General features: G+C 50.4%; 2 protein-coding genes across 3 annotated transcripts; one reads left to right on the forward strand and one right to left on the reverse strand.

Annotated features, from left to right (window-relative positions):
• The first annotated feature begins 106 nt into the window (after positions 1-106).
• On the forward strand, positions 107-15,462 carry RRP9 (ribosomal RNA processing 9, U3 small nucleolar RNA binding protein). 2 transcript variants are annotated; one of them, XM_072650316.1, is made up of 15 exons: positions 107-419; positions 654-748; positions 8,003-8,112; positions 8,647-8,714; positions 8,797-8,838; positions 9,802-9,928; positions 10,215-10,339; positions 10,431-10,523; positions 10,759-10,859; positions 11,679-11,813; positions 11,932-11,994; positions 12,130-12,275; positions 14,841-14,920; positions 15,019-15,092; positions 15,273-15,462. In XM_072650316.1, the coding sequence occupies exons 1-15, from the start codon at positions 345-347 to the stop codon at positions 15,364-15,366; spliced, it is 1,428 nt and encodes a 475-aa protein (XP_072506417.1). In that variant the 5' UTR covers positions 107-344; the 3' UTR covers positions 15,367-15,462. The 2 variants fall into 2 exon arrangements, with proteins under 2 accessions (XP_072506417.1, XP_072506418.1); XM_072650317.1 differs by lacking the exons at positions 14,841-14,920; positions 15,019-15,092; positions 15,273-15,462 and adding an exon at positions 12,903-13,112.
• A 475-nt stretch (positions 15,463-15,937) lies between these two features.
• On the reverse strand, positions 15,938-22,303 carry LOC140531318 (IQ domain-containing protein F6-like). Its single transcript, XM_072650321.1, has 3 exons — positions 22,258-22,303; positions 21,946-21,999; positions 15,938-16,325 (listed from the first exon to the last, which is right to left on the reverse strand). The coding sequence occupies exons 1-3, from the start codon at positions 22,279-22,281 to the stop codon at positions 15,966-15,968; spliced, it is 438 nt and encodes a 145-aa protein (XP_072506422.1). The 5' UTR covers positions 22,282-22,303; the 3' UTR covers positions 15,938-15,965.
• Positions 22,304-25,420: the final 3,117 nt, after the last annotated feature.

Below are 25,420 nucleotides of genomic sequence, written 5' to 3' on the forward strand. Positions count from 1 at the left end.
GCAGGCTTGCTCCTCTCACTCCCCCTCCCCTTCCCTTCCCAGACTCCTCCAGTCGGGGGCATGCGCAGTAGCCCCCGGAGCAGGAAGCGGTCACGACGAACTTCCTATTACATCTTCCGCAGGCAGTAGAAGAGCCCTCCCCCTTAAGGGCTGCGGCCATACCCCCCCTCTTGACCTATGAGAGATCCAGGGGCGTGGCCATAGCTGTAGCTGGGTCCTATGAGGGGAGAGGAGAGGCGGGGCCAGAAGGCAAGATCCTATCGGTGTAGAGGGGGCGTGGCTCAGCCTTCCCGGTCAGCCACCACGTGAGCTGCGGGCTTTTCAGGCTGAAGTGTGGAGGCGACATGTCGGCTGCTGCGGTGGTCTCGGGAAAGCGGGGGAAGCCGCCGGGCCCGGGTGCGGGGAAGCGGCGGCGGAAGGTGAGGCCGTGCCCTTTCCCGGGAGAGGCGGTGTCTCTCGCCCCAGCGGGGGGGTCCAGGCCGGGCTCCTTCCCCTCCCCTGGGTCCCCTGGGTCCCCTGGGAGTGCGGTCCTGGGCCTCGGCTCTGCCCTGCTGGGCCCCCGCTTTGCCACCTTCTCCCTCCCTGGGGGGTGCCAGCCTGCGGCTGCCCGCGGGCACGGCCTCTGACGGGGGACGGGGCCCTCTTCTTGGCAGCCCGACGCGGAGGGGGAGAAGGCCCAGCCCAAGGGAGGCCCCAAGAAGAGAGCCAAGCCGAACGAGGAGATTTCCAGCGACTCGGAGCCGGAGAGGTGCGTGGGCCGGGCCGGGCCGGGCCGGGGGCGGAGGCCTGGTGCACCCCCTCCTTCCCCCGACCCCCCGGCAGAAGTCCCGGGAGCGGGGGGGCCGCCGGGGTCAGGGGCAGGGAGGGAACGTCCTGGGTCCCCGCCCCTGCCCACGCGAGCTCCTGGAGAGGAGGGTCCTGAGGCTGGAGGGGGCTCGGAGCTGGCTCCTTGAGGGCACGAACCCTTGGTTCTTGTCTCTGTGCCCCCCGCCCCTGGCACCCGCTGGGCCGTCCCGGGGCCGCGCGTGCCAGGCCCCGAGCCCACTCCTCTCCCTGCGCCGTCCCGCTTCAGCATCTGGGCCTTGGCGGAGGACTCTCCCGACCCTCCCTCGGCTTCTCCCAAGGGAAGCTGCTGGACCTCGGGCTCGGCGTGTCCGGAGCCCTTCCACCGTTCCCCAGGGTCTCCCCTCCCAGGCTTTCCCCACCGCCATCCCCCGGGGCTTCCCCCATCTCTGCCTGGCAGCACCCTCCGTGTAGCCTCCTGTCCCTTGTGCCCCCGTTATCCCAGCAGCCTTCTGCCCGGGCTCCTCCCCTGCTTAGCTGCCAGGGGTTCCTGTCAAAGTCCGACCCGTCCTTTGTGTGCCCTCCTCCCGCCCCCATCGGGACCCTGAGGGCTCCTGTCACTGCCAGGGTGAAATGTAGAATGCCCATCCATCCTCAGCTGGGCCTTAAAGCGCTGTGCCACCTGCCCCTGCCTGCTTGTGCCTTGGCATGCCCTGCACACTCCTGGCTTTTATTCCCCTCCAGGATGACTCTCCATCTGCACTGCCTGTGTCTCTAGGCACAGGTTAGAACTGAGGGCAGGGACAGCGCTTTTGCCCTTAGGCAGAGTAAATGCGTACTGGATGTTGTTGGCTGGCATGTTTGCTAACCATGAACCAGGTTCAGCCCTTCCTTACACAAGGGGGAAGCGACTTGCCCAGGATCGCACTGGTTAGGGAGTTTCTGTTCTGGGCTCAGTAACTGAGGTGCAGAGATGGACATGGAACAACCTCTCCCCTCAAGGAGCTCACTTTTTTGGTTTCGTTTTGTTTTTAAATTATTATTATTAACTTATTTTTTTCAGTTTTCTACAATCACTTCCATGTCTTAATTTTCTCCCCCTCCCTCCCCGCTTCTTCCCTGAGACATTGTACAGTCTTATATGGGTTCTACACACACGTTCTTATTAAACGCATTTTCACATTAGTCATCGTGTGTAGAAAAATTAAAATGAATGGGAGAAACCATGAGAAAAAACATAACATAAGAGAAAATATTCTGCTTTCCAACTCCATAGTTCTTTCTCTGGATGTGGATGGCATTTTGTCTCAAGAGTCCATTGGAAATTTTTTAGGGCCTTGCATTGCTGTGAAAGGCTAAGTCTACCAGAAAAATTCCTCACACACAGTAGTTGTTACTGTGTACAAGGCTCTCCTGGTTCTGCTCCTTTCACTCAGCATCAGTGCATAGAAGTCCCTCCAGGCCTCTCTGAAGTCTTCGGCCAGGCAAGGAGTCAGGAGGAAGTAGTCCCTGATCCAAAAAGCAGAGAGAAGGAAAGAGCCTTTCAGGCATGGAGGACGACCTCGGTGAAGGCACAGAGGGAATGAGTGGATACCTGTCCTGTGAAATGGCCCTAAACAGTGGGGCAGCTGAGATGGGAAGTGATAAGAACTGAGAGGCTGTGGGGGGCCAGAGTGTACAGGGCTCTAAATGCCGGACACAGGTTGTTTTTCATTGTGAAGGCAATGGGGAGCTACAAAAGGGTCTTGAGCAGGGGAGTGGCATGGTCAGAGTTTTAACCATAGTCAGATAGACTGGAGAGAAATTGGAAGCAGGGAGACCCAGAAGCAGTGTGGTTTAATGGTACAAGTTCTGGGCTTGGAGTTAGGATGACCAGGACTGACTTCCACCTCAGAAACACTCACCAGCTCTGTGATTTTGTGGTCCTCAGTTTCCTCACCTGTAAAATGGAGGCGTTGGTCTCTTCCAGCGCTCAGTCTGAGTCTGTGGTCCATCTGGGGGGGTCCAAACAGAACAAGTCTGATCCCTCTTCCACCTTTACATCTCCCTTGAGTCTTTTCTGGGTTAAACACCTTCAGTTCTTTCACTTGATCCTTCTATAGGACATGGATCTGAGCCTCTCTACTGCCCTGGTCTCCTTCTGGATACCCTTCAGCTTATCAGTGTCCTTCCTCATGGTGCCCAGAACCCAGCGTAGGGAGGATCCAAGGAATAAGCATAAGTGTTTTACAAATATCATCTCATTTCATCCTCACACTCCTCTGAGAGGGAGGGGCTGGTATTAGCCCCATTTTACATTTGAGGAAATTGAGGCCTGAGGCCAAATTTGAACTCACATTTTCTGACTCCAGGTCCGGAGCTCCATCCACTGTGCTACCCAGCTCCTTGTTGAACTCCAGAGTGTGGTCTGATCAGGGCACGATACAGGGAGATACCAATTCCTTATTCCCAGAAGTTGTGTCCCTCTTAATGGAGCAGCATTAGCATTTCAGGCCGCCACGTCCCATTGCTGACTCATTTTGGATTTGTAGTCAGTTAATTAACAAGCATTTATTAAATGCCTACTGTATGTGCTAGATGCCAGAAATGTAAAAACCAACATGACACATGCCTGCCATCTGGAAGGAGGACCCTCTCTGGTTAGCAGTCAGATTGCCCAGGTTGATTAAGGCAGCAGCTGGGAGGAAGCCCACTTTTCTGAGGGTGTCTCAGAATGGGGTCAGAATTAGACAGCAGTGGGAAAATAAGAAGCGAATGGTGTAAGCTGGAGCGGGATATCCATTGCTGATGCCTCTTAGCACAGAGATGTGGAACAGCTTGCCTTTGCAAAGGAGAAAAACAGACTTGTGTGCGTCTAATGGAGGATGGCTTATAGAGCAGGAAGCAGCCTGGCCAGGCCTGATTCTGAAATGTGAACTCTGCAGTTGGGACTTTTTAAAAATTAGCTTCAAAAACTACAGGCTAGGTGAGGTGTGGTTAGGGAGCAGTTTGAGAGACCTAGTGCTGTCCTCAGGCCTCACACCCCCTTCTGTTCCTCCCCTTCTCAGCAGAGTGCCTCCTCCCCTGTTTTGCGGAGAAAACAGAAGCCATGCACCAGGAGGTCCCTCTTCTCCCTTTCTCTACATCAGAGCCCTGGGGTTGCTAGTGGTGCAGTGGATAGAGCCCTGGTGCAGGGGGCAGGAGAACCTGAGTTCAAATCTCACCTCAGACACTTGGCACTCACCAGCTGTGTGACCTTGGGCAAGTCACTTAACCCCGATTGCCTCATCCTGGGTCATCTTCAGTCATCCTGATGAACATCTGGTCACTGGATTCAGGCTCTGGAGGAGAAGTGAGACTGGTGACCTGCACTGCCCTCCCTCACTCAAAACAAAGTCAAGTGCAAGTCATGTCATCATTTCTCTGATGGAGTGGTCTTCTTTGGCAACGAAGGATGAACACACATCTAGATGTTCATGAAACATTCGGGAATTTCCCAGGAATCCAAGTCAAGCTTGCCATCCCATAGTTTGAAGACCATTTTCTTGTCTTTCTTTTGAAAATTTGAGACAGTTGCCCTCCTCCAGGCCTATGGGATCTTTGCATTCTCCAATATTTTTCAGATTATCATTAACAGTGGGCTCAGAAATTACATCTTTTTTTCTTTTTCTTTTATTTTAAGAAATCAGATCTTACCAGTTCTGTCAGTCGCCATGAGTAGAATTCATCTGGGTCAGGCGCCTTGAATTCATCGGGAGCAGCTCCATTCTCTTTTCTGCCTCCCTTAGTTGTCCCAAGTGGCAGCTCCCTATTAGCTTTTTGTCTTTTTCTGTTTCTAGTGGGAAGGTTATTCTCCATGTTAGAGTGATTCCTCTCATTTGACGCTCCTCCCTCCACTGCCCCTGGGTAGCTTTTAAAAGCCTTCGTTGCTTCCCCAACTGATTTGGAGCTGCAGTGCCAGTGGCACCAGGGTGACAGGACTGGACTGTACTGCACTTTTCTCCCTCCCTGTGTGTTAATTCCTTCCCTTTCCAGAGACCCATCCATAATGATGATCCATAAAACAGAAGAGGGAAAAGTTCAGTCAAACATAGTGAAAGGGTCAGACGTTCTCTCCATTCCACACACAGAAGTGAGAGGAGCTACCCTTTCCCAGCTCCTTGAGGCCAAGCTTGGGCGTTCCAGACTGGCGGGATTCGCTTGGGATTGTTATTTCAGGGGATAGACGGGCCCCCTGTTTTTATTTGGCCAAGGAGCTAAGAATGATTTTTACATTCTGAAGTAAGGTTGTATGGGACTTGAAGATGGCGAGGCTGTCAGCTCTCGGGCAGCGGCTGGCTGTGCTCGGCCCGCCCTTGGCTTAGTCGCTGCCCTTCTTTTGTAGTGGGTTCTGCTTCATTTTACGTTGCTTCTGTGTACGTATCTTTAACAAATCTAAGTTGGTTGGTGAGTTCCCTGTGCATCCACGTTGATCTCTTAAGACATGTCCCGTTTCTCCTCCCCCCCCCATTAGAATTGTTTTCCTTTGTGTTTTCAGAATTTCCTTCTGGGAAGTTTCCCGTTTCTCCTGGATTGACTTTCCATGTAGAATTTTAGTCCATTTGAACCCTTTAACATCTGTCACAGAACTCAAGTTTCTAGCCCTTAGCACGTCTTCCTGACTTTCTCTCCTCCCATCTCAGTCTAGGAAGGGCCGGTCCCTTCTTTATAATCGTTTTCACTTCGGTGGCTGGTTCGTTCCTGTTCATAAAAATCGGCCTTTGTGCAGCTTTTGCCTTGATTCTTCACTTTTTTGAAGGGTGAAATTGTCATCACTAGGATCGTCTTTGTCTGGTAACGTTTATTTTGAGAGGTTTGTGATCTTGATGTGCTTCAGTGCTCGTAACTCCTTCCAATCTTAATTTCTCTGCTTATGGAATTTTATTTTTCCTTATTTCCACCTGTCACTCAGTTTTCAACATTCCTTCCCTTTTGATGGTGGGTGTACCCCTGGGTGCTAGATTGCCAGGCTGCCTCAGCTTTCTCCCATGTTGGGGCTCACTTCCTGCCCTAAGTAGTTTGAGGATGGGGGGAGAGGGTAGTAGACAACACAGGACCAACTCCTTTTCCTTCAGATTCAGGACAGCTGCTTAAAACTGCCTCACTTATAGTGGGGGGTAGAAGCTCTCTAGCCTTGGGGTTCTCTGCTTAGCAGATTGCCCCAGGCAGAAGGAAACCTGATGGTCTGTCTCTTCTCCTTATGTGACTGGAGGGAGGGAATTTCTGCAGCTTATTGTAGTTGGATGGGCGGTGGGGTACACTGACTACACTGTCAGAGGCTGCAGCAGGAGCCCATAGGTCAGTTTATGTGCCCTGTGCTTGTGTGGCGACTGCTAAGGAAAAGTACTGAGCAAACACCTTAAAATTGAGCTTTCTCCGGTGTTAATTCACAAGGCTGTTCCCTTGTTGGGTTTTTTGCTTTTTCTTTTGGATTCATCTCAAATTCCAGCCCTGACACATAATTCCTTTTTTGGGGGGTTTTGAGAGTTAGTGCAGACTGGAGAAAATGTCTGGTCCATCATCCTGTGAGTCCCACGCCTAGGACTGCAGAAAGTCGGTGATCGTTCACTGTCAGTATGGCAGGAGGTCTCCTCCGGAATACCCCAGGGGTCCGTGGCCTGGTCCTGTTCAGCATTTCAGTGACTGGGAAAGACTTACTCATCACTTTTGCAAATGGAACAAAGCTTGGAGGGTTAGCTAACAACACTGAATGACAAAATCCATATCCAAAAGGACAGTGCATTGGGACTGACCCAATAAGATAAAATTCAGTAGGGATAAATGTCAAAGTCTTACACTTGTATAATACGTAAACAGGTAAATAGCAGTTGTTTCCCCCCCTTCTCCCCCCAAAACCCCCAAAGATCTTGGGGTTTCAGTGGGCTGCAGGTTCTGAGTCAGCATTGTGAAGTGGAAACCAAAACAAGCTAATGAGAGTTGGGGCTTCATGAGGAGGTCAGGTTTCCAGGCTGGGGCTTTGCCTGCCTCAGACTTCATGTGTGTTCATCTCTGCGATGCACTTAGGACTTGGGTGCATTGGACAGTGTCCACAGGAGGGCAACAAAGATGAGGATGGACCTCCTCAAAGATGAGGAGTTGATGACCTGTAACCCATGAGAATTGGTTGAAGGAACTGAGAGTGTTTAGCCCAGAGAAAAGAAAACTCCTTGGGGGATGTCAAGCTATCTTCAAGAATCTGAAGACCTCTCATGGGGGGCAGGGATTAGGTTCAGCCTGTTTGGTCCCAGAGGGCAGACCCAGGAGCCCGGGCTGGATGCTGCAGAAAGACAGGGATATGTGGCCTCCTGGGGTCAGGGGGGGTCTCTCTAAGCACAGGCAGAATAACTAGATGCCTACTGAGGTTCTCAATCTCTGTGGTTCTGTGAGATGCCCATGGGGCCTCCAGGCAGTTGGTGAGATGGGGCTGATGCCCAGAAGAGAGATTCGGGGAGTTGTTTGCAAGGAGATCACAGCTTAACCTATAGCAGCTGATGAGTTGATCAGGAAAAGCAGAGAGAAGAGGGCCCAGCCTTAGGTGCCCGTGGCCAGGGGCAGGGGTGTGGGTGGTGATCCCACAGAGAATATTAGGAAGGACCCATCCGATGATAGGAGGAGAACCAGGTGAGGGAGCAGAGAAGATGCTGAAGGACAGGGGTGGCCATCAGGGACAGAAGGAGGAGGACTGAGAAGAAACCATTGACCTCAGGGGAGATGGTGGGAAGGTCAGGAGCCAGGGAGCCAGGGCTGAGAAGTGAGTGGGAGGGGAGGCGACAGAGGCTTTGAAAATCACTTGTGTATTTTGTTACGAAATCACCCAACACGAACATTTCAACATATGAAGAAAAGGCAGTCAGTCAGCCAGCATTTGTTAAGAGAAGGTGCTCAGGGGCCGCCCCCTACAGAAGACCTTTCCAGTTGTCAGAATTGCCCCGTCCTCTTGGCCCCCAGATGACTTTGTACTCATCTGTGTGCCTTGTGGATGGACTTCCCCATGAATGTGCTGTGTCCCCTGCATAGAAGAGATGCTCCTTGAGAGCTTTCCAGGGGTGTCTGGCGTTAGCCTTGCACAGGGCCTGGAAAAGAGACTCCGTAAATACTTCTGGGATCTAAGCTTGGGGTTATCCTGGAGTGCCCCAATCCACCCCTGCCTGCAGCTATGTCAGCCGATGGCCTTCACCTCCACTCTGTCATGTGTCCCCAGCCCCCAGGACACAAGGAAAAAGGAAGAGGAAGATGAGGAGCTGGAGGAGACTGCCCAGGAGAAGAAACTCCGGCTGGCCAAACTCTACTTGGAGCAGTTGAGGCAGCAAGGTCAGGCCCTGAGATGGGAAGCCTGGGGCTCCTCCCTGGCTTGGGGGAGCCATCCTCGTGCCTTGTCTGGGCTTTGCTAGGACATTCAGAGCTGCTGGCATTTTCCTGAGCATAACTACTTTTCAGCCCCCAGCATGGGGCTCTGGGAGCCACCTGTCTTACCCCATAGCACCATCCCCTCTCCCTGCTTCCTCCTGCCCCCTGCCATCTCCACACTTCCTTGGGTGACTGAACCTGGGCCCCCTGGTGGGTGATTAATGCCAGTGCTGGCATTTAGCCTGGCAGGAGGGCAGCCTCACTCCCTGAGCTAACTTCCCTGTAAGGTAGAGAAGGGATGGCTTTAATAGGCCCCCTGAAGGGAAGGAGCCCCAGGGGCCTAGCATTATGTAAACTGACTGAGGCTATGAAGTGGCTTTGAGGGGGGGGCAGGCACTGGGTCCCACACCTCTCCCTGGGCAGATGAACGCACCTATGGGCATTGATCTTTGCACCCCACCCTGAGTCCTTACCTGGCCTGTGTTCTCCCCTGGGCAGAGGAGGAGAAAGCCGAAGAAGAGGCCTTTGGGGACGATCAGGTGGCTGGGCGACTGAAGGAAGACGTGGTGAGTGACGGATGTGCCAGGGGCTGGGTCTGCCCCTCGTCCAGGCTTCCACGGAGAATCATCCTCTTTCTTCTTCCTACAGCTTGAGCAGAGAGGGCGACTTCAGAAGCTGGTGGCGAAAGAGGTGAGGGACAGGGAGGGCCCTGTGTTGGGATCCGCATTTGGGGCTGGGGGGTCCTGGGCCCATCCTTTTTCTGACCCTTGGCTCCCTCTTCCATAAAATGGTAGTGACATTTTGCTGCCCGTCCCCTAGGGCTGCATGGAGGAAAACACTTCGTAAACCTTAAAGGAATAAACCGTGAGGCCTCCACCATGACTGGAGCCTGGCCTGAAGTCAGTCCTTCTCATTCCCTGGGCTTCTTTTCTCATCCATCGAGCAGTAGTTCTGTTCCCGTGTGACTTGCTCAGGGTTCCACAGTTAATCAGGGTCCACACTTCAGACGCAGGTCATCAGGTTCTGAGTCCAGTACTCTAGCCACCACCCACCTTCTCTCGGACCTGGAGAAGCCAGCTGAGCCGAAGTGTTTTTGAAACAGTGGAACATAGCCTCTGCTGTCTCTCTGGAAGCTTGGTGGGTGCACGAGGCTCCAACTTTCTTTAGTGATCAGAAGATGTTCAACTTTTCTGTTCCCAGGAAGGTGTGACTAACCTGTAGAACCAGCTCCACCTGAATGGTCCTGCAGGGACCCTTAAGTGCCTTGTTTTTCCCAGAATGGCTGCTTTTCTCTTTGCTTTGGCAACCAAGAGATGTTCTGATTTTGATACTCTGGAAAACTCTGAACTTAACAGACATCCTCTGTCCCCTCGCATGGGAAGCTTTCTTCTCCTAGTTGATTGATATAGAAACAGATACCTTGGGCATGAAATGGCCAGAACAGTCTCTGGTCATTATTGGCAGTTAAAACTTTGAGCGGTCTGACCTCCCAAGTGGAGAGGTGGTGTTTCTTACTCTTGTAGGCCCGGATGTGGTTTCCACTCCAGCCCAGCAGGGGAAGAATGAGGCCTGAGATTATTGGGAGCTTTGGAGCCCCTGTGGTGTTTACTGTTCTTACTGGTGCCAGCTGACAAGGCCCCCTCTCCTTGGCAGATCCAGGCTCCGGTGGCTGCAGATATCCGGGTTCTTCGAGGCCACCAGCTTTCCATCACATGCCTGGTCATCACCCCTGACAACTCAGCCATCTTCTCTGGAGCCAAAGACTGCACCATCATCAAATGTGAGTGACCAGGGAGGCCTAGGCTGGGGCATGTCCTGTGTCCAGGAGGCCAGGCTGTCTTCCTCCCTCCCTTCTCTCCCCCAGTCAGGGACAGAACATGGGAAAAGCCCCTCCCTCCACAGCCAAGGCCCCAAGTGGGTGGGCAGCTCTGGAAGGGGAGACCCTTGGGTGTCATTCTCATACCTGCCCCTGGCTCTTTCCTCCGTCTGCCATCAGAAGAGGGCAGCAGCCAGTCTCCAGCCCTCAGCAGTGCTCTCTCCTTACACCTTCCTCCCTCCCACTGCAGGGAGTGTGGAGAGTGGGAAGAAACTGCACCACATTCAGAGGGTGAGGAAGGGAGTTGAGGGCCAGCCTCCCGGGCATGCTGACCACATCCTTTGCATGGCTATCTCCTCAGATGGCAGATACCTGGTAAGAGAGCCAGCTGGGAGCATCAGATGGGGAGGGCGGGTCGGGGGCTGAGCATGAGGCCTCCCAGAACTGTGCCTTCTTGTTCCCTTAGGCCACAGGAGATAAAAATAAGCTGATCTTGGTCTGGGACCCAGATACCTGCAAACATCTCTATACCTTCACAGGGCATCGGGATGCAGTGTCGGTAAAACTCAGGAGACCCCCATCTCCCCTAAATCTGCTTTCTGGGGACTTGTGTTTTGTGAGGCCATGAAGGCCAGCCTCCCGTCTTTGGGCAGGGCCACTACTCCTGTTGTGCTAGTAAGCTAATCCTTAGGGAAGTTCTTCCTGTTTCTGTCTAACTTTGGCTTCTTCCTCTACAATGTGGGCCTCCACACCCTGGCTACCCTAACACTTGACTGTCCCTCTGCCTTATTTAGGGCCTGGCATTTCGGAAGGGCACGCACCAGCTGTATAGCACATCCCACGACCGCTCTGTGAAGGTGTGGAACGTGGCCGAGAATGCCTACATAGAGACCCTGTGAGTGGGAGGTTGGCAGTCTGGAGCAGTGCTTCCCATGGGGAGGAGGGCATTCCAGGTGAAACGCCTCAGCCAGGCTTTTGAGGCCCTCCGTCGTTGGCCCCAGGCTTCGTCTCATCTCTAACCTCCTCTTCCCAGGGTCTTTGTCACAGATTGGTCCTAGTGAAGTGATATGGAAAGGAGCCAGGCTTTTGTAGAAGAGGGAGCTGAGGCCCAGGGAGGGAAGGGATTGTGCCTGAGGCCTCAGAGTTAGGAGGTTTCTAGGATTTAGAGCAAGAAGGAACCTAAGAGGGCATTTTGTCTTCATTTTACAGAGGAGGAAACTGAGATGCTCCCACAGCTACCACCAGTCTTTTTGTCCTTTCCCCACTGTGGCCCTCACCTCTAATGCCACTGCAGCCCTGGCTCCCTCCTCCCTTTCCATCCTTCAGAGCCTGGCTGCCACTATCCTGAGCTCTTATCGCCCTCACTGGCTGTGCCCTCCAGTGGCCCCCGAGTACACTTCTCACCCTTCCTCGTCAGCATTTGTTTCACTTTTCTCCTGCTGGCATCTTGACTTTCTTGCTGGAGGCTAAGCCCCATAAGGGCAGAGGTAGATTCAGAGTTCAGGACGAGACTTGGCACAGAGGGGAAAGAAGCCAACTGGATCATAGGGCTGGAGTTGGAGAGGACCCGAGAGATGAGATCAGCTATGAAGAAGCGGGTTCCCAGAGAAGTGACTTGTCCAGGATGATGCAGCCAGGGAGCCCTGAGCCAGGCTTTACCCTTGTGTCCTCTGACTAGCCTTTTTGACTGATCTTTCTCCTCTCTTTGCCCCAGTTTTGGGCACCAGGACGCTGTGATGGCCCTGGATGGACTGAGCCGGGAGAGTTGTGTGACAGCGGGTGGCCGTGATGGCACTGTCCGCGTCTGGAAGATTCCTGAGGAGTCGCAGTTGGTCTTCTATGGCCACCAGTAAGTGGGTGGGACCAAGAAAGAGGGTGTACATCTTACCAATGTCCCTGAAACAGGGAGGGGCCCTGAGTCTTCTGGGGGGTGTGGCTTTCATCTCAAACCCTTTTCACTCTTTCAGGGGCTCTATTGACTGCATCCAACTCATCAATGAGGAACACATGATATCTGGTTCAGAGGATGGGTAAGGGTTCCTGCAGCAGCCACTGCCTCCCCCTTCCTCACCAATATGTGCACAGATGCCTAGTCACCCTCACAAAATGCACTCCCCTCCTGTGCCTTCCCTCCCCCACTGATGCCTTCATTTCCCTGCCTAAAGCTCGTTGGCTCTGTGGGGTCTCTCCAAGAAGCGACCCCTCACCCTTCAACAAAAAGCCCATGGGATGCGTGGAGAAGAAGGCTTGGAACAGCCCTACTGGGTGTCTTCAGTGACAGCACTGCTCAACACGGACCTTGTGGCCTCAGGTTGGTTTGAGCCCGAGTTTCTCTCCTCTCTGGGGCAGGCTGAGGGCTGGCGGCTCTCAGCAGCCTTGTGGGCAAGGCTGATGGTCTCTCCTTGTTTCGGATTTTTGTTGTTGTTTTATTTTTTAAATTGACGTCTGGAAAAATGCTTCCTTCCTTGAGTTCATAATACCATGTGTAATGGCACATTGTGTCTGGTCCCATAAGGATTTATAAAGTACTTGCCTCAGGAAAACCCCATGAGATATGAAGAAACTCTTGCTCCCAATCTTTTCTCTCTCCTTGGCCCAGTCTGAGGAGTCCTGGTTAAATCATAGCACCTGAAAGGCAAAACCTTTGTCTGAGTAGGAATTCCTAACAAGACCTTCAGAAGCAAACCAGGAAATAGTGAGCTCGCTGCCTCTAGAGGCAGCCCATCCACCACTGGACAGCTGTGAGGGTCCGGAATCAGACTCTCTGCAGCTTCTCCCCATCGCTCCTAGTTTGGGGCTCAACTGAGACAAATCTGATCGCTCTTCCAGCTGGCAGCCCTTTGGTTAATCCAGAACAGATACTCATTGAACCCCATGCCCAGATGGTTTGTTTTCTAGCCTTCTTGCCATCCTGATCATTTGCTTTGGATTGTCCTAGAACGTGAGCCCTGGATGCTCTTGCCTGCTCATGGTCTGGCTGCAGCAGAAGAGCCCTGCCAGGGCCATGACTGGTTCAGAGGAGACCCTGCTGCTGGGATGTGAGCCCAGGCTATCCTGGGGGAGCCGTGGTGAGGGCTCTCCTCTTGCACAGCTGCATGAAAGGCTTCCATCCCTTAGAGTGAGGAGCAGCAGCTTGTGACCCCATAGAACTTGGCAGCCACCACTATCTTGGAGCCTTGGAGGCAGGAGGCTTAAGGTTCAGGTGCCAGCTCTGGGACCTGTGGGGCAAGGTAGTGCCAAAGTAGACCCTGGTGTCTTGGTTTTTTCATCTATAAGTGTTCTTTCTGTGCTAAAATTTTGAGTGTGGTGCCAGTGCTGTTAGGTTTTTTGTTTTGTTTTTGTTTTTGTTTTTGTTTTTTTTTTTTTACAAATGAGCAAACCGAGGCTCATGGAAGTTCAGCCCCTTGACCCTAGTCATACACAGTTGGTTCCAGTCCAATATTTTCTATTAAAAACCCTGAGAGAGCATGGGACCCCAGGATTTCTAGTTGAGCCCTCTTGTGTTACATGTGGGGACAAGGAGACCTGGGTTAGCCTTGGCAGTAGTGTCCAGTCAGCCAGCAACATTGCCCTCCCAGGTGCACAGAGATGGGAACCACGCTCCTGACTTTCACTTCCAACTGTTTCTTCTGTTCCACCACATTCCCTGTGCTCAGTGTAGAACTCTTGTGTTCTGGGAGCTACAAAGATAAGTAAGATCCTGTCCTCAAGTAACTGCCAGTCTGGTAAGGAGAGAAGATGCATGTATGGCTGCTGAAGAGTGAACCTGTCTGTGATGAGGACACAGAGGAGCTCAGAGGAGGATGAACTCACTTGGGGCCAGAGAGCTCAGGGAATGTGTTAAGAGTTGGAGGGGCCCTTGGGCGTCCAGGGGGTGCATGGCCACCTAGATCGCACCACTGGCTAGTGAAATGTTTTAAGTGCCCAGATCACTGTTGGGCTTCTTGCAGCCTTGGCATGGGAGCTTTCACTGGTGCGCAAAATGACCGGAAGTCAGGGAAAGGAGGCAGAACGTGGGGAGCTGGGAAATGTTGTCCTAGACGGCTTTATGGAAGCCCCTAGAGGGCTTCATGAAAGAGGCAGCCTCTGAGTTGGGCCTGGGAGTCCTGGGAAAGATTTATCAGCGAACAGAATAAGAAACAGTTGTTTCTTATTCAAGAACTTATTCAAGAGGCTTAGTGATGGACAGACAGTGGTGTACGTAGAAGCAGCTGGTGAGAGCCAGTGAATGATGGTAACTGGCATTTATAGAGCACTTTCAGGTTGGCAAAGTACTGTACACGTTACCTTCTTTCAAGTTGTAGCAGGCATTTTGGTGGCTGTTGCTAGAAGGGAATGGGTTGCTATGGGGGGGGTCATGAGGCACACAGCCATTGAAGGGACGGATACCTGCTCTTGACATTCTGGGAGGGCCCCATGTGTGCGTGTGTGTGTGTGTGCGTGTGTGTGTGTGCGTGCATGCGTGCGTGTGTGTGTGTGCGTGCATGCGTGCGTGTGTGTGTGTGCGTGCATGCGTGCGTGTGTGTGTGTGCACATGCATATGTGTATGTGTGGTGAACATAAGCTATTGGGTGATTAAATTTGGCCAGAGTATAGAATGTTGGGGACATGGTTGAGGGGACTGTAGAGACCAATAAATTGAAGGGAACCTTCCTCCCCTCCCCTCCCAACCCCTCTGTATCCAGGCAGGTGGTGACTGTTGCAACTCCAGTCTTGAGAGATTATCAGGACTGGCCAGTGCTGAGGCTGGCTCTCTCCTAGGCCTTCTTGTCTCCAGCTCTGAGTCAGGAGCAGCAGGGGGCTGGAGGTCTGTCTCTGGCTTCCTTTCCGTACCTGGCCCCGTCAGTTTTTGTGTTTTCTCCTTTCTCACCCTTAGGATCTCACAGCTCCTTTGTGCGGCTCTGGCAGTGTGCAGAGGGTTTTCGGAAGCTGGAACCACTCTGGGACATCCCTTTGGTAAGTGGTGGGCCCAGGGGAGGAGATGTTGTGCTCAGACTGGTGGGGACTAGATGGTGTTCTGGTTCCCATTCACCCTTCTCCATCCTCCCCTTTAGGTTGGCTTCATCAACAGCCTCAAGTTCTCCAGCACGGGAGACTTCCTTGTGGCAGGTGTAGGAAAGGAGCACAGGTACATAGTGTTAGGGAGCTCCATCAACTAGGCCCCTCCTACTCTGGGGCAGGAGATGGTGCGGGGGTGGGCTGGGACTAGAGCTGGGACAGGAGGAGGAATGAGGTCGGGAAGAAGCCACAGAAGCTGCAGAGGGAAGGCCTCGAGGCCTCGGCCCTCACATTCTCCCTCTCCCCGCAGGTTGGGACGCTGGTGGCAAGTCAGAGATGCCAAGAACTCAGTCTGCATCATTCCCCTGCGAAGAGTCCCTCCCGCTCCAGCTGCTGGCTCCTAACTCCTCCTCCTCCAAAGCCCTTCTGTTTATTTAAATCTCTTTCCTGCCCCTAGTGTTTGTATTAAATTAGCCTGTGGGTCGGCCCAGGCCCCAGCAGCCCTGCTCTTGTCCCTGGCACCTTGTGGAGCCTTCGTGCTTTGCCCTTCACCCAGAGGCCCAGAAGTAGAGATAGGAACAGAGAGGAGAGGCTTGGTGATGGACAGACAGTGGTGTACGTAGAAGCAGCTGGTGAGAGCCAGTGAATGATGGTAACTGGCGTTTATAGAGCACTTTCAGGTTGGCAAAGTACCATACACGTTACCTTCTTTCATCCTCACAACAACCCTGTGAGGTAGGTGCAGTTATTATCTCCAGTTTTACAGATGAGGAAACTGAGGCAAACTAAGATTAAGTGCCTTGCCTGCGGTCACTCAAGTGTCTGAAGGAGGATTTGAACTTGGGCCTTGCTGACTCCAAGCCTGGCACCTGAGACTGCACAGGGGAGAATACAGGCAGAGAGACCCCAGGACCTGGGCTTGCTGAGCACTGCCTGCAGCTGAGGAGGGAAGAGGTCAGGTCAGACCCACCAAAATCCTTTATTGGAGAGAGAAGACCAGGCCCTAGGCGATTAAGACCTTCACGTTCATTGCCAGACCTCTGGCTGTGATCTGGTAGCGGCCACGCAGGAGCCCCCGGGTCAGGCAGTTGCGCCAGCGCGTCTGAATCAGACAAGCAGCAGCCCGAGCCCTCAGGTAGCGCCGTCGCACACGCCACATCCGGACCAGGGCCTGAAGCTTCACCACGGCCCACTCTCGCCTCGTGTAGAGCTGCAACACTATCCGACGACGCCGATCTAATGATCGCATGTGAGCTACCCGCCACCAGCACTGGATGATCCAGGCACAGAGGGCCGCGTGCAGCAGGGTCCGTCGCACAAGGGTCCCCCGCCACCAGGCCTGGATCTTGATGGCTGACTTGTCCTAGGCCAGAGTAGAGCAGGACAAGAGCCCACTCAGGCCCAGAGCCGCCCCTCCCCTTCCCCCCATTCTGTCTTACCTTGTGTCTCTGTCTCCACTTTCCCTGTCCTAGGAACTCTCAGCTCTGTCATCCCCGTCCTTAGACCCTGCCCTCATTCTAGGCTCTGGATAATAACCTCAGACCTTCTTACCTTACCTTACCTTACCTTATCTCCTTTCACTCTCCCTGCCCTCTCCCTCCCTTTCTCCGGGACCCACATAGCCTGCGTCAGGCCTTGATATCCCTTTTAACACCATCTAGGGGGCTCTAGGTCTCCATAGAAAACATTCCTCCCCACCCCTGCCTGAAATGATACAAGAACCTACTGTGTTCCTCATTTGTCAGTGATGACAGTTTTTTAAGATATTATATTAGACCACTTTCAATGTTCTCTTGGCTTGCTAACTACAAGCAGAGAGAGAACCTTGTTCAGCAGCCCTCCAGTTCTATATAGCAACTGTAGCACAAAGCAGGGAGAAGACTGCTAAGTAGAGGTGTTGGCCTCTGGTACAGGACATCTCATGCAGCTGAGATGGAAGAAGGTTCTTTATAGGCTACTGAGCTCTTCCAACTGCTTTTATTTTCAGACGATGTCTTGTTGACTGCATCAAACCCCAGAGTCATAGGATCCCCTCCATGAAATTCATTCCCATTCAAAAGTGGTCAGCCTAACAATTAAATGGGAAAAAACCAAATGCAGGAAGATGTGCCTGTTGCCCAGTGTGCAGCTGGAAAGGCAGTCCATTACGTAGCCTGTCAGCACATCCTGAATAGGCACTGTCAATAGACAAGGATAGACCCAGATTTGGAAGAGTGAATTGATTGAATTACATTTAGGTCTAGCACTTCTGATCACCTTAAAGCTGTTCCCTGACAGACATAAAAACCCACCTTTGAACAAAAGCATCCTTCCAGTGATCCTCTGTCTACACAATACCACATTCCCCAAAAAATAAAATGGGGGATTCAGGGCAACAGAGATGGGCATGAAGGCTGTAAGCCAGATACAGCATATTGAAGTTTGGTTTGAGTTATTCAGGAAATGGAGCATCAGAAAAGAGGCAGATATGGCCCACAGCAAATGAAGACAGTCCAGATGCTGCATTGATGACCTACAGAATGTGGTCATTGGGAAGTGGCTCCATGGAGGGTTTTGGAAGTACTTGGATGTCGTAGTAAAGGATGAGGAAGTGTCAGTGACTGGCAATGTATGCTGCTAGAACGGGGACCTCCACTGACCACAGAAGTGCACTAAAGCCTTTAAAAAAAAGTTCACTTGAACAGCTTGGAAACAATGTCCTATGTTTTAGTATCTACCTATAAACTATCTTATTTTTCCAAGGTTTTTTTGCAGTTCTTTTTTACATAGTGGTTAGTCATGACATCAAGGAAAGTGATAGGTTCAAGAACTAGGTTCGGATTCTTTCCTTGGCACTTTTGATCTGGAACAAATCGCTTAATTTCTCTGTGCTTTAATTTACTCATCTGTGTAGCATAATGAGGTTGAGTTTTATATCTATGATTTTATTTTTCTCTACTTAACCAGGGATAGGTGATATCTTCCCTGGTAGAATGGCAGCTCCTTGAGGGGTGGACAGCCTTTCTTTCTCCTTAGCCCAAGCACCTGGCACACACGTTAATAAATGCTAGTTGGTTTTTCTCAGAGGCCCAGGGTGGTGCCTTCTCTAGGAGGCATCTTTTCCCCAATTAGCTTGTTATGCCAGTTGTGGTTTCTTACTTCTGACCACAGCCTCCCTCAGTCTACCCTCCATTTTATCCCCCCTCCACTTTCTCTTAGCCCCCTTTCCCTCCTACTTTGCTGTGGAGTAAAGAGAATTTCTGTACCCAACTGTGGATGCACATGTGCTCTGTCCTTGAGCTGGCTCAGATTAGAGGCTCGAGGATCATCTGCTCCTTGTGCCCCCCTCTATTGTGAGATAATTTCTCTCATTCCTCTCCCTTCTGGTGCATCCCTCTTTCTCACCCTCTATTCATCTTTTGAGATCATCCCAAAATTATAGGCTCCATCTAACTGAGCGACTGATAATATTCTTGGAGGTTATTTGTATCCTTTACCCAGTATGGGAATGTGAACAACTTAACCATGTCCCTTGGGATTCCTCATGCATTTTACCTTCTTATGTTTTTTCTTGAGTACTATGTTTGAATGTCAAATGTTGTTTTCAGCTGAGGTCTTTTCATCAGGAATACTTGAAAGTTCTTTTAATTAAATATCTCTTTGGTCTCCTGAAGGGTTATACTCAGTTTTGCTAAGTAAGTCATTCTTGGTTGTAATCTTAGGTTGTTAGCCTTCTGGAATATCATATTCTAAACCGTCCACTCCTTTATAATGGTACCTCCATAGCATTTGAATGATTTATTTCTGATTGTTTCCAGTATTTTCTCCTGGAGCAGGGAGCTCTGTATTTTGGCTGTAATATTCATGGTAGTTTTCCTTTCGGGATCTCTTTCAGGAGGTGATCGGTGGATTCTTTCAGTTTCTGCTTTGCCCTTCGCTATCTGGGCAGCTCAGCTTTATAATTTCTTGACATATGTTATCTTGGTTCTTTTTTTTGAGCTGGCTTTCAGGTAATCCAGTTATTCTTAAATGATCTCTTGTGATCTATTTTCCACATTGGTTATTTTTCCTATGAAATATTTGTTTCTTCCATTTTTTTCATTCTCTTGACTTTTATTATATCTTGATATCTCAAGTAGCCCTTAGCTTCCCCTTGACCAGCTCCAGTTTTTAAGGAGATGTTTTCTTCAGTATTTTTTGTGCCTCTTTTACCAAGCTGTTGATTTTTCATAATTTTCTTGCGTAGCTGTCATTTCTTTTCCCAGTTTTGCTCCACCACTCTTTAAAATCATTCTTTCACTCTTCTTTTCTCTTTTTAGCTTTTCTATGAATTCTTGTTGGGCTTTTGTCCCATCTGCATCCTGCCTCTCCCCCCACCAAAGTGTTTGCTTGTGGTGCTTTCAAGTCATTGCCTTCTTCGGAGTTTTTGTCTTAAGCTCCTGTCACCTCATGAGCCTTTAATGTTTAGGTTCTTTTTTTGTGGTTTGCTCCACCCTATTTCCTGAATTTGGACTTGATGTTAAAAGTTGGACGCTGCTCCTTTTGGGGGGTGGATGATTGGCCTGGGCTTATATTATGTCCAGCTTTCATAGCCTGATCTGAGTTCTGTGATGTGATGTGAGAGACCGGTCTTCCAGGTCTGCACTCTGCTCCTTACCCTGATAGGGCTCTTATTCCCTCATGATGGTGGCCTAAAACTATCATTGGTGACATCAGGTTAGTGGCATCCAATCCTGTGCCCAGTGCTGAGATTTCTTTCTGACCAAGTGTTCAATCCCTGTACCAATAACAGAGACCAGTCTTGTAAGGTGATGAGGTCTTGCACAGGAATGGTGGCATTCAAGAGAAAGGAAAGATCTGGATGGGAGAGATAGGGAGGCAAGAATGGCTAGAACTTGGGAAAAGGATTGCATGTGGTAGGGAAAGAGTCTGAGGAAGATCTTTGGTCCTGGGGAGCTGGGAAGGATGGTGATGCTGCCAACAGCAGAAATAGGGAAGTTGAGGAAAGCTGGTGTGTGACTTTGAGGTGCCAGTGGCGCACTCAAGGGGTGTGCATCTTGTTAGGAGTTGGAGATGGGTCTGAAACCTCAGGAGACGCTTCCTTAAGGGCTGGAAATCACATTTGACAGTCTGAAGCAGTTGGAAGGGACCGTAGCTGTAGAGCTGGAAAGGCCATTGTGGTCCAGGCCCCTCATTTTACAGATTAGAAAACAGGTTGAGAAGGCTTAGCTAGTGCCTGAAGCAGAATCAGCACTCGAGGCTTCCTGACGTCACCTCGCTGCTTGGTACCTGTCCAAGAATCCTCTAAAGTGATTTGATAGAACCAGAAGGCTTCAGCTTGAAGACCTGAAGAAAGAGGGAACTCACCTTCCAAGACAGTGGGTTCCACTTTTTGATCCTTCTAATTATTAGTAAGCTTTTTCTTATATGGAGCTAAGATCTGCTTCTAGAATTTCTACCCATCACTCCAAACACTTGGGGGTGACCGTCACCCTCTTCACCCGCTGGCCCTCCCTGCCCTTCTCCAAGTTAAACATCTCGAGCTTCTTCAGCTTATCATGTGATAAAATGGTGCCCAGTCCCCTCACCATCCTGATCGCCATCCTCTGAATATTTTCCAGCTCCAGAACTGAATGGAATATTCCAGACTACGCTTCCCCACCACCACAACCAAGCAGAGGACAGTGGGACTTTTAGCTCTCGTGTCCTAAACACATCTCAGTGCAGCACAAAATAGGATAATCTTTTGGTTGTCATGTCCATTATTGTCTAGAGTTTGCAGTCCACTAAGACCTCTCTGTTATCTTTTGGATTTGAGCAACTGGTTTTTTGAACCCAAGCATCTGACTTTGTCACTTATTACACTTCTAGCCTGTGGGCATGCAAACCTGTCAGCCTTCACTCCCAATGTTGACATCTTCTGAAAATAATTCTCATGAGTCCTTTCATGCAGATTATTGATAAGACAATCAAGAAGCCCTGGCCAAGGGCACATCTCTCCTAGGGTAGGCTCCACTGGGCCATCTGCATTGACATGTAATTGATGCTAGGGGAGTAGATGAGATTACCAAATGGAAAACAGAGAGAAAAGACACAGGGTCAGGTCTACATTTTGAAGGAATGAAGAGTCAGTGAAGGAGACGGTGGCCTGAGGATGTCCTTTATTGGGCAAGGAAAGTCTAGTGCCCTCCCCCCACCAGGCCCACTAGCTCCTTAAACCATTAGAATTTTGGTGTCAAACGCCAAATGTTTGCATGCTGCCTCAGATAGGCTGAGTACATTGTTTTTATGCCTCTGATAGTACTACTTCCAGCAAGACTGGATGAACCAGGTGGCAGTGTTTGGCAGCATCTCCAATGGATGTGCCACATGTGGACCAGTGGTGGAATTTCACCAGAGCCCATTCCTGTAGGGCACACAGCAGCAGCACTGTCTGTTGCCTTCTCTCCATTAACCTCGCATATGCAACCCACCACCAGCACTGGATGATCCAGGCTTAGAAGTGACTGTTGTACCAACATTCCCTGCCACCATGCCTGAATCTTCCAGCTCACAGCATCTTTCATCTGTGTCTGCTGCAGGGAGTGGGGTAGAGCTTAACAGGAGGGACCACTTAGAATGGCCTTTCTCTTTGGCTTGGCAAGAAGCACCTTGACTCCTTCCATACCAGAGGAGAATCCAGTGTTCTCATGTCAGGCCCAGTCTTGACCTCCCATGGACTCATCTCCAGTCCCCCTCCTATTCCCAGACAACTGATGCCTTGGCCATTCGAAATCCCAACCCTCTCAATTTCTACCCCCTACCAGCTGTACATGACCTACGGATTCAAGCCTTGCTATGTCTCTCTCCACCATCTTCCAAGACAGTCAAACACAGCTCCCTGGCCCTAAGAAAGTTAATCAGAGCCCTGAATCTCCCTATAGGAGGCATTCCCTCTTCTCCAGCCTGAGACGATTTCTGCCCCCTCCCAGCCCACCCTAAGAAAACACTCAGTCTTCACCTACCATGCTTTTTTCTTCAAAGTCGTTAAGTTCTTTTTCAGATTCCTTACTACCCTTCTGTACCAGAAATGGGGCAAGAGAAGGAAGAAAGGGACAGATGAGAAGAGTGGGCTGGGAGATGTTGGAACTGAGTGGCCATTCTTCCTGTGGACTGGCCCCTGGTCCCTAGAACCCAGATTTGCTTAGAACCCTCCAGAGGATACCTGTTTTTATACCCTTCTCCTAGGTCAATCTGTCCCTCCCACCACCCTCCCTACCAGAAGCAGGATCCCAACCTGCCACCCCACTCTCCCCTCAATTTCCAGCCTAGCCTACCCTTACAGAGACTTTACATCCCATGGTTTGGAAGCAAGTAGCTATCACCCTCTGACTTGCTTTGTCAACTGTGGCCTGGTTAAGCAGGAGGGCTAGGGAGTACCTATGACGTCATAAGGGGTGACCAACTCAGGGACTTTGCTATATCCTTGTTCACGAAAAACCTCTTTACTTTCCCCCACCCTCCTTAAGGGATAGGAAGCTTTTGGCTAGCAGCAGACTCTCAGTGGAAGAGCAAAGACCCAGATTGAAAGACAAGACACCAAGATCCATTCCAGTGCCCACCCATACAAGGTGCAGGATGTGGGGGGAGAGAGAAGGGGTCTGACTCCAAGGTGACTCTTTAATGGGGCCTAAGGATTCTGTAAAGTTGAAAAGAAAGTGCTGAGAGACTAGCTGACCGTCTGCTCCTGCCAGACGAACTCCATTCCCTTTCTTTTAAATGGAGTTATAAGGATGACTCATTGTAGGGATCTGGGGCATCGTGGGTTTCAATAGAGTAAATTTAAGAGCTTCTCTTGATTTCCTTTTGGATAAGGTGGATGGCAGTTGACTAGATGAAAATGCAGTTGGATGGATTCCTAACTAGTTGAAGGCCTGAAGTTGACATCAGTCAACATCAGCTCGTCCTGAGGTCTCTCTCATGGTGCCATAAGGCTCTGCCCTCTTTTGATCCTTCCTCAAACCTTCCATAGATTCCCCCCCCCCCACTCCCTCTCAGCTGATGTCCTTGCTTCTTATTTGACAGAAAATATTGAGGTCATTCACCCCAAGCTCTCCTCCCATCATTCACTCTCTCCTCTGCCCTTAACTCAAGCAGCCTTGCTCCTTAGCAAGGTGAACAGGATCCTCTGCTTATTCAAGTGACCCCAGCTCCTCTCTTCCAACAGATTATCCCTCTGTTCCCTACTCTGTCACTTGTTTTTAATCCCTCTCTTCCAGTTTCTTCCCTATTCCCTACACATATGCCCATGTCTCCTCCATCCTGAAAAAGCAAAACCCTCAACTTGGTGCTTCCACTCTTGCTAAACTCCAGAAAAAGACCATCTACAATAGGTGCCCCCACTTTCTCTCCTCCCACTCTCTTAAGCCCTAGCAATCTGATTTCTGGCCTTATCCTTCCAACGAAACTGCTCTCTCCAAAGTTACCAATGATCTTAATTGCCAAATCCAGTGGCGTTTTCTCAGTCCTCATTCTCCTTGACCTCTCTGCAGCCTTTGACTCTTGATAACACTCTCCTCCTTGATACTCTCTTGGCTCTAGGTTTTTGGTTCTCTCCTGGTTCTCCTCTGACTGCTCCTTCTGTGTCTCCTTTCTGGATCCTCCTCTAGATCACACCCTCTAACTGTAGGTATCCCACAAGGTTCTGGCCTGGGCCCTCTTCTCTCCTCCATGTTATTTCACTTGGTGATCTCATCAGCTCCCATAGATTTCACTACCATCTCTATGCTGATCATTCTCAGATCTTCCTATCCTGCCCCATCCTCTTCTGACCTCCAGTCTTGCAGCTGTTTTAACAAAGAATCTGCCACATTTTGAACTCGTGGAGTGGTGCACCGATCCACTTTAGTACTCTTATTCAGTCTTGTAGTTTACACAGATTTATCCTTTCCCATTCTTCTATATAAGGGTGCATCCCTGTAAGAGATGCTTAAACGGCTACACTCTGCTAGCATCATTGAGCAACAATTTTATCAGATGGCTTCTGGGGTCTTTCTCCACAGATCAAGGAATCAACCTAGACCACTTTTGGAAGTGCTGGACATCTGGGAAATGTATCATGTGAATTACTTCTCCAACACATCTCACGTCTCACCCTTGGGGGGAAACACCTGTTCTCTTGTTGAAGTTCTCTATCAACCAATCCTTTTGCTCTTCAGGCCCTGCCTGTGGCATTACCATGATGCTCTACTGCGATGAGACCCCAGGGCCTCCCTCATTCCAAGCTTCTGCACAGACACAAAGTCTGATACTCAGGTATCAATCACTTCCTCACTTGCTGCTTGACAGCATCCTGCGAAGATCTGCAAAGGATCGAAGTTAATTCCAATCAATGCTAACATTCTGGAGGTAGTTGCTACTTCTGGAATGAATGAATGAGTATGCACTTATTGAGCATATACTGAGCTGTTTTCTGGACCCTGCTGGCTTAAGAGTGATTATCAGTAGTAACAGTTGCTGTTTCCCTCCTAGCCTGATGCAGTTATTTTTCTTTTTAAAAGAAGGGGCCATCCCCCCAACTACTTCTTAAACAGGCCCATGCACTGAATTACCTCACCCTAAGTGAGTACTTGAATAGACTTTAGACTAAAGGGGTCAAGGTCTCCCATTGCATCCTGGGCCATCTCCAGTCATCCTGATGAATATCTGGTCACTGGACCCAGATGGCTCTGGAGGAGAAGTGAGGCTGGTCACTTGCACAGCCCTCCCTCACTCAAAACCAAGTCAAGTGCAAGTCATGTCATCATTTCTCTGATGGCACGGTCTTCTTCAGCAACAAAGGACAAACACAACTGTGTTCCAGGTACTGTGCTAAGTGCTGAGGATATGAATATAAAAGTGAGGCAGTCTCTTCTCTCAAAGGAGCTCACATTCTCATGGCTGCTTTCATTGTTTCACTTGCGTCCAACTCTTCCATTTGAGGAGTTTTCTTGGCAAAGATACTGGAGTAGTTTGCTATTTCCTCATTTTACAGATGAGGAAACTGAGGTAAATGGCATTAAGTGACTTGCCACGGGTCATACAGTGTCTGAGATAGATTTGAATTTATGAAGATGAGCCTTCCTGATTCCAAGTCCACTGCCCTATTTGCTGTACCACCTAGCTGCTTTTTATATTCTAATAAGGAGAGACAACATGTACCAATGGACAGGGAAAGGAATTTACTAAAGTATTGGGAGTCAGCAGGGACGGTGGGTGGAGCCACCAATCTTTTCCAGAAGCATGGTAGTCATGACTTGATGACCATTCCCAAAGCAAAAGGTGGAAATGAAGATGGGATAGGGTTAGTGTATGGTGGTATGATAGATATCTAGAGGCTACTTGTGAAGCATGGTCTGGGTAGGTTTGGAAGCAGGTTAAGTGTGTTGCACTCAGTTCACCCACTTGCCAGTCTCATTCACCCACACACTGAGCCCAAGGTAGGAATTCCAAAACTGAGCA

The sequence above is a fragment of the Notamacropus eugenii genome, chromosome 1 (genome assembly GCF_028372415.1).
Source record: "Notamacropus eugenii isolate mMacEug1 chromosome 1, mMacEug1.pri_v2, whole genome shotgun sequence".
NCBI lineage: Eukaryota > Metazoa > Chordata > Mammalia > Diprotodontia > Macropodidae > Notamacropus > Notamacropus eugenii.

What these genes read in the sequence shown, in the direction of transcription:
- RRP9 (XM_072650316.1), top strand. Translation starts at nt 345, where the DNA reads ATGTCGGCTGCTGCGGTGGTCTCGGGAAAGCGGGGGAAGCCGCCGGGC. An exon ending in AGAAGCTGGTGGCGAAAGAG is followed by an intron (nt 8,839 to 9,801) that starts GTGAGGGACAGG and finishes TCTCCTTGGCAG; the next exon opens with ATCCAGGCTCCGGTGGCTGC. An exon ending in CCTCAGATGGCAGATACCTG is followed by an intron (nt 10,340 to 10,430) that starts GTAAGAGAGCCA and finishes TTGTTCCCTTAG; the next exon opens with GCCACAGGAGATAAAAATAA.
- LOC140531318 (XM_072650321.1), bottom strand. Translation starts at nt 22,281, where the DNA reads ATGGGATGTAAAGTCTCTGTAAGG. An exon ending in GATGTAAAGTCTCTGTAAGG is followed by an intron (nt 22,000 to 22,257) that starts GTAGGCTAGGCT and finishes TTTCTGGTACAG; the next exon opens with AAGGGTAGTAAGGAATCTGA. An exon ending in ACTTTGAAGAAAAAAGCATG is followed by an intron (nt 16,326 to 21,945) that starts GTAGGTGAAGAC and finishes ACTCTGGCCTAG; the next exon opens with GACAAGTCAGCCATCAAGAT.